The sequence below is a fragment of the Orycteropus afer genome, unplaced genomic scaffold (genome assembly GCF_000298275.1).
Source record: "Orycteropus afer afer isolate SDZICR_OR568_19922 unplaced genomic scaffold, OryAfe1.0 scaffold00029, whole genome shotgun sequence".
Lineage (NCBI taxonomy): Eukaryota > Metazoa > Chordata > Mammalia > Tubulidentata > Orycteropodidae > Orycteropus > Orycteropus afer.
This window is the reverse complement of record NW_006921616.1, coordinates 2,292,189-2,299,848: the sequence shown is the minus strand read 5'-3', so window position 1 is coordinate 2,299,848 and position 7,660 is coordinate 2,292,189. Positions and strand designations below refer to the sequence as shown.

The 7,660-nt window shown below is 39.7% G+C and overlaps 1 protein-coding gene across 1 annotated transcript in view; it reads left to right on the top strand.

Moving 5' to 3' along the window:
• CDH7 (cadherin 7) overlaps positions 1–7,451 on the top strand; it is a 156,289-nt gene extending 148,838 nt beyond the window's left edge. The window contains exon 11 of the mRNA XM_007935485.2: positions 6,958–7,451. Within this exon, the coding sequence (XP_007933676.1) occupies positions 6,958–7,451 (494 nt within the window). The remainder of the gene's footprint in view (positions 1–6,957) is intronic.
• The last annotated feature ends 209 nt before the right edge of the window (positions 7,452–7,660 follow it).

Genomic DNA, 7,660 nt, shown 5'->3' with positions numbered 1-7,660 from the left:
TGAGTAAATGCCTCCAGCGCAGCATCTGTTTTTTGGAGAAACATAGTGTGTACTCCATAAAATCTTAGTTCTTTGTTTTTTTTTTTTTTTTTTTTTTTGCAAGTTTTTTCAGTGGAGCTTTGATTTACTGCAGTACCATTGGTTCTGGATCATATGCAACTTTCTGAAATAGAGGAACATCAATCAATTTATTTTGGTACAGTGACTGTGTATTCCTCCCATCTTCTTTTAATGCTTCTTGCATCATTCATTATTTTGCCCATAGAATCTTTCAATATTTCAAGTCAAGACTTGAATTAATTCTTCAGTTCTTTCAGCTTGAGAAATGCTGAATGTGTTCTTCCCTTTTAGTTTTCTAAATCCAGGTCCTTGCATATTTCATGACAATAATTGACTTTGTCTTCTCAATCTACTCTTTGAAATCTTCTGTTCAGCTCTTTTATCTTGCCATTTCTTCCATTTGCTTTAGCTACTTTTTGTTCAAGAGCAAATTTCAGAGTCTCTTCTGAAATCCATTTTGGTCTTATCCTCTTTTCCTGTTTTTTAATGATATTTTGCTTTCTTCAGGTATGATGTTCTTAATGTCATCCAATGATTTGTCTTTTTTTTGGTCATTGATGTTCAGTGTATCAAATCTGTTCTTTAGATATTCTCTAAATTCAGGAGGCATATAATCAAGGTCATATTTTGGCTCTTGTGGACTTACTTTGTTTTCCACTTCAACTTGTACTTAAATATATGAGAACCTGATGCTCATATTTTGATGGTCTGTTCCACCATCAGCTCATGGTCTTGTTTTATCTGAAGATATTGAGCTTCTCCATCACTTCTTGCCACAGATGTAGTCAGTCTGCTGCCTGTGTACTCCACCTGGCAAGGTGCACATGTATAGCTGCCATTTATGTTGCTGAAAAAAGGTATTTGCAATGAATGAGTCATTGGTCTTGCCAAATTCTATCATGTGATTTCTGCTGTCATTTCTGTTACCAAGGTTCTATTTTCCTACTACCGATGATTCTTCTTTGTTTCCAATTTTTGCATTCTAAGGAGCTCTGGTAGCATAGTGCCTAAGGCATTTGACTGCTAACCAGAAGGCTGGTGGTTCAAATCCACCAGCCACTCCTCGGAAGGAAGGTTGGGCAATCTACTTCCATAGTGATACTGCCTCGGAAACCCAAGGAGGGGTCGCTGAGTCAGGTCCAACTCAACAGCACATAACAACAACAAACAAACAACAATCACTGGTAATAATGAGTACATCTTGATTGCATGTTTGGTCAATTTCAGATTGCAGAAGTTGGTAAAAATCTTCAATTTCCTTATCTTTGGCTTTGGTGGTTGGTGCGTACATGTGAATAACAGTAGCATTAACTAGTCTTCCTTGGTGGCTTATTCATATTATCCTATCACTGACAGCATTGTACTTCAGGATAGATCTTAAAACATCCTTTGTGATGATGAATGCCACATCATTCCTCTTCAAACTATCATTCCTGGCATAGTAGATCATATGGTTGTCTGATTCAAAATGGCCCAAACCTGTCCATTTCAGCTCACTAATGCCTAGGATATCGATCTTTATGTATTCCATTTCCTTTTTTATAACTTCCAATTTTCCTAGATTCATACTTTGTATATTCCATGTTCTGAACATTAATGTATGTTTGCAACTGTTTCTTCTCATTTTGCATCATGCCACATTAGCAAATGGAGGTTCAGAAAGCTTTACTCCATCCACATCACTAAGTTCAGCTCTACTCTAAGGAGGCAGCTCTTCCTCAATTGTATTTTGAGTGTCTTCCGACCTGAGGGGCGTATCTTCTGACAATGTATCAGACAATGTTTCAGGGCTATTCATAAAGTTTTCCAGTAATATATCAGTCACTGTTTCACTGCTATTTATAAGATTTTCACTGGCCAATTCTTTGAGAAGTGAATGGCCCCTTCCTTCATTCAAGTCTGTTTTAGTCTAGAAGCTCCGCTGAAACCTGTCCACCATGAGTGGTATTTGAAATAGTGGCAGCATAGCCTCCAGCCTCACAGCAACGTACAAGCCACCACAGAGTGACAAACTGACAGATGAGTGTTGGTTATTTACTTGGTTAATGTCTGCTTATAACATTTAATTGTAAGCTCCATGAGAAAATGCGGTATGTCTGTGTCTCTGTGCAACGTTATACGATCAGTTTTGTGCAGATAATAAACAGTCAACATATATTTGTTCAATAGATAGCTAAATTCACCACCAACCAGCATAATACAAGTGTCACGTGTCTAGACTTCAACTAGACCTAAATCTTTTCTTTGGTCTCTACTCGGAAGTATAGTCCCCATGACAGAAAAGACATATGATAAAACCTCTTAAATATATATAATATCGTGCTTACTTAGGCAGAAAATACTCTTTTTAATAGAAGAATGATGTCCATATTCCCTGAAGAACACTTAATACTTGTTCTATGTAAAGGTTAAAATTTACTTTTTATATATGGTCAAGTAGTTGGAAATTAATATTCTCCCAAGTCATTGAAATGTTAAATTGGGTAACCCTCTAAAACATTTCACATTTTTCCTTGCATCGAGCAGGATTGAGAAATGATGCAAATTCCCTGAAATATTAATATTTTTGACGTGTGTTGTACCTGGGGGCTCACGTACCCATAGCTAAAGTCCTGCCTCCCTTTTTCTGAGGACTGTACTTAAACATCAACAGGCAAGTTAGTTGTGGTTTGAAAATACATTTTCAATATAGGAAACATGCCATGCACACATACACACACACACATGAAAAACTCCTTGCAATTGTATAACGGAACAATGGTTGACATATCGTACCTTCTTCTTACTCTCGCTTATTCCTGTGCTCATCCGTTTCTTACATTCTTTTGTACTCAGTTGGACATTCCTCCTCCTCAGTTTTGCTGTCCAATGTGTGTAACAGAGGTGTCTTTTTATCACCTGCACCATCAGTCCACTTCATTTCTGTTCTGTCTGATACTCACATCTCCATTCTCTGGTGTACTCAATTTGATTTATCAATAAGAAACCTTTCCGGATTCCATTTTTGTTCTGTTGCAGTTACTTTTATTTGGGAGGAAATAAGTGAAAAGTTTCAGAAACTGAAGTTATATATAAATCAAGAAACAGTATTTGTTCATATAAATACTGAAATACTTATAGGAGTGTCTTTCTTTTGAGGAGCCCTTAGTTGCAGAAACAGTTAAGTGCTCAACTACTAGCCAAAAAGTTGGGCAGTTCAAACCCACTCAGAGGCTCTGTGGAAGGTAGGCCTGGTGATTTGCTTCTGAAAGGTCGCTGCCTTGAGAACCCTAGCGAGCCCAGCTATATTCTGACACACATGGGTTTCCATGAGTTGGAATCAACTAGACAGCAACTAACAAGAACAGCTTTCTTGGAGAAAGCAAATGTCACTTGAGTGCATGTTCTTATTACCCACAGGCTGTGTTTCTCAGCTCCTTACTATGAAAATACCAAGCTTCTCCTGGTATAAAAAGTGCACAGTAGACCTCGGTGGAGTATTCCCCACCCCTAGTTCTTGGATTTAATTACGTTGACCAGAGATGGGTTGTTTCACATGGCTGAGACAATCATCAAGTAAGATGCTACCTACCCCAGAGACCAATTGAGAGGATACCCTGACACATCCTGTGTGAAGACCTCTCCTTATCACCTCATCTCCTTTCCTCTCTCCCATTCAGTGTTTACTACACATGCTCATATGTGGTGTACCCTCTTTGTTGCTTGTTACAGAACCTTTATATTTGTGTTTCCTTGGTTTAAGGAGAAGTTCAAAGTTTTCAGTTGCTATGTTGGGGGAATTTTGCATTACTACTCTCGGCAGTCCAGAGGATAACGATGACAACTACTTCACAGGACACCTTCCAGTGCCTGGCATTCTGCTAACTCGACTTGCATTATTCTCAAATCTCTTTATCTATTTAATCCTCCCTGTGACACAGGGGAATTAGATAATGTTATCCTATAGAGTTAGGCTCAATAGTATAAGTTACTTGCACCAAATTACACAGCCAGTATGGAGGAAAACTGAATTTTTATTTAAGGCCCTCTTGACAGCAAAGGCAAGGCCCCTTCTTTTGTAAGGCTATGGCATGGACCTTAAAAACCAAAAGACCCTGGAATATTAGATGTACTAATAATGTGTAGACAAATAATATAGCAAAAGAAGAGTTTTGGATCCACTTAGGAAGGAAGGAAGGTAAGGAACCAAATGAGAAATGAGTGATATGCAAGCAATAACTTCTTTATGTTTTATATAGTTTTATTGTGAAAATATATACATAACACCACATTTGCCAATTTAACATTTTTAGGTGTACAATTTAGTGATAGCAATTATATTAATCATGTTGTGCAACTGTCACCCATAATTGTTGTCATATACGCAGAAGCCTGCTGCTTGCTAAACGCTGGTTTTCCTTCCCCTCCCCCCACCCCTGAGAACCACTAGTAGTCTTTGGTCTCTGTGCACTTACCTATAGTCGCTATTTCATACAAGTGAGATCATACAATATTTGTCCTTTTGTGATTGACTTATTTCGATGAGCATCACATTGTCAAGGTTCATCCTTGCCATGGCTTATATCAGGATGTCTCTTTGCGGCTGAGTACTCATCCATCATGTGTATGCACACACTTTTTTAATCCATTAATCCATTGTTAGGCGTTTAGGTCTTTTCCACCTTTTGAATATTGTGAATAGTACTACAACAGACATTGGTGTGCGTGTGTCTGTGTGAATTGATGCTTTCAAGTCTCTAGGGTACACACTGAGGAGTGGGATCGCTGGGTTTTCTGGTGGCTCTGTGTTTAACTTTGTGAGGAGCTGTGCAAGCAGTAGCCTGTGAAGTACATATTTCCCCTTTGGGTAAGATCCTAAATGTAGTAAATAACAGCAAAAGAGGGACTAGGCACACAGTGGCCATGACAACATAAGCAGGTGGCCTGAACAGTTCATTTCTGAACTGTAGGCTGTCGGTATAGCTTATGAGGGGGGTAATGCCAGGGTCAAATATGTCAGGAAAGAAGAGTGCCACACAGTAAACAATTTGTTTCAAAACTGTCTCCAAAAGCATCCAATAAAAAGTTCTTCATCTGTCGCATTTCTCTTGATGGAAATGCAGACAGAGATTGCCTCCGACCACAGAATTTCCCTGAAGACAAATTGGTTCTATTTAAAATTAAATTAGTACTTAGCATTTTGGTTTTACAATTTTGCAATGTTTATTAATGTCCTTCATAGGTTTATATTTTTACTTTTCAAATGTATTCTAAATGCCAAATAAAAACATTTTAAATATAAGTATACTACTTTTTCAAGCCCGTCTGAAAAATATGGTGAAAAACATTACTCTCAGCATATTTTTCAGACGAGCTTGAAAACGTAGTATACTTGTATGTAAAATTGCACATAACAACAACAACAACAACGTTTTCCAAACAATCATAAATTCAGGTTATCTTTGGGCCTTTTAGACCTCTCAGGGGAAAAAAAAAAAAGTCAAAGGGATAAAAAAAAATTCTCTAAATATATTGTATTAATAGCCGGAAAATGAAATACAATTTATTTCATTATATATTTTTTGTGGGCACTCTGGTGGCATAGTGCCTAAGGCATTTGACTGCTAACCAGAAGGCTGGCGGTTCAAACCCACCAGCCACTCCTGGGGAGGAGGATGGGGCAATCTACTTCCGTAGTGATACCACCTTGGAAGCTGAAGGAGGGGTGGCTGTGAGTCAGGATTGACTTGTTGACAGTGAGTTTTCTTTTTCTTTTTTTGATTCCAAAATTTAAGAACCCTACTTCCACCACATGTTAAAGGAACCATGATGATGTCAAATGTGTTCCCAAGTGAGGTAGCATTTAGTCACTCATAACTAGTACGGCATCCTTGTTGGTATTTATTATTATAAAAATACACAAAGGAGCTCTGGTGGTGTAGTGCTTAAGGCATTTGGCTGCTAAGAAAAAGTCGGTGGTTCCAACCCACTAGTCACTCTGTGGAGGAAAGATGAGGTGGTCTGTTTCTGTAAAGATTTACCACATTGGAAAGCCAGTGAGGGTTGCTATGAGTTGGAATCAACTTGATGGTTGTGAGTTTATTAAAAACACAGAGCATACTCAGCTTACTTAAGCTCTAAGAATATCCAGTTTAGTTGTTCTCCTTTGCTTCACCACGCAGCCTCGTGCCTCCCAATTTAATTATTACTTTAGATAAGGGAAGAAACGTTGCTAACGTTAATGGGATGATGAGTGTCTTAAATCCATCTTTGCCTAGTGCTGACAAACTCTCACAACCTGTGCTTCCACACGAGTACAATTCATAAAGACCACTTTCAGTATTTCATCCATGAAAGTGGGACTCAATTCATTACGGAGAGGCTTTTAATCTTTGTATATCCAGCCCAATGTGCTGGGTTTTGTATAACAGCTGAGTTTCACAGACAAGAAAACTGGGTAGTTCTTCAAAGAACCCAATAAAACGTTGTAATCCATTTCCTTCTGAAAGTGCAGTTGTTAAGTCAGGCAAAACATTCATGAATGCCACTTTGTCTTTCCTGCAATTAAGGACTTCAGAAAACTGCCTTTTGCGTGTCCTGACTCTGAAAGTATTATATTTATCATGAACCAGGCCTGCTTTTTTGCTCTCAGATATTTTGGGGTGTTAGCGCTAAGGGAGACATTAAGTCTGAACAGGTGTGGAAAGGGGTTTCTTGATGTAGAAAAGTGTCTATTTTAAAGTGAGTTGAGCCATTTTTAATCACCGACTGGTGTGAATTCCAGAACAAAAGCTGGTGACCAACTGGTTTCCCTTCAGAGGCAAGAAGCTCCGAGTCAACAGTCGAGGCTTCATTGCAGGTGAGGAGCGTCAGTGGATGGTTGACTGACACTTTCTCCTTCCTGTCTCTTCATTTCAGTGTTGATTCTCCTCATTGTCACTATGAGAAGACGGAAAAAAGAGCCCCTCATTTTCGACGAGGAGAGGGACATCAGAGAAAACATCGTCCGATACGACGACGAGGGCGGCGGGGAGGAAGACACGGAAGCGTTTGACATGGCCGCCCTGAGAAACCTCAACGTCATCCGGGACACCAAGACCCGCAGAGACGTGACTCCGGAAATTCAGTTCCTGAGCCGACCCACGTTGAAGAGCATCCCGGATAACGTCATCTTCCGGGAGTTTATTTGGGAGAGACTGAAAGAAGCCGACGTGGATCCCGGAGCGCCCCCGTATGACTCTTTGCAGACATATGCCTTTGAAGGAAATGGCTCGGTGGCCGAGTCCCTCAGCTCTTTGGATTCCATCAGCTCAAACTCTGATCAGAATTACGATTACCTCAGTGACTGGGGGCCTCGCTTCAAACGGCTGGCCGACATGTATGGAACTGGCCAGGAGAGTTTGTACTCATAGCCTTGGAACCTGCCTTTGATGTACTGATGGCAAAGTACAAGTAAAAGCAAAAAAACACTACACCCAGAAAAGGAGAGCTCCAGTTGCTGGAGGGAAACAGTGGCTGTATATAGGTCTCCATTTTTAATGTTTAGGGTTCTGCCTTGGTGAAGCATGTCTTCATTAGACTTGTCCAAGGGACTGCACTGACCCAGACTCTGAGCATCTGA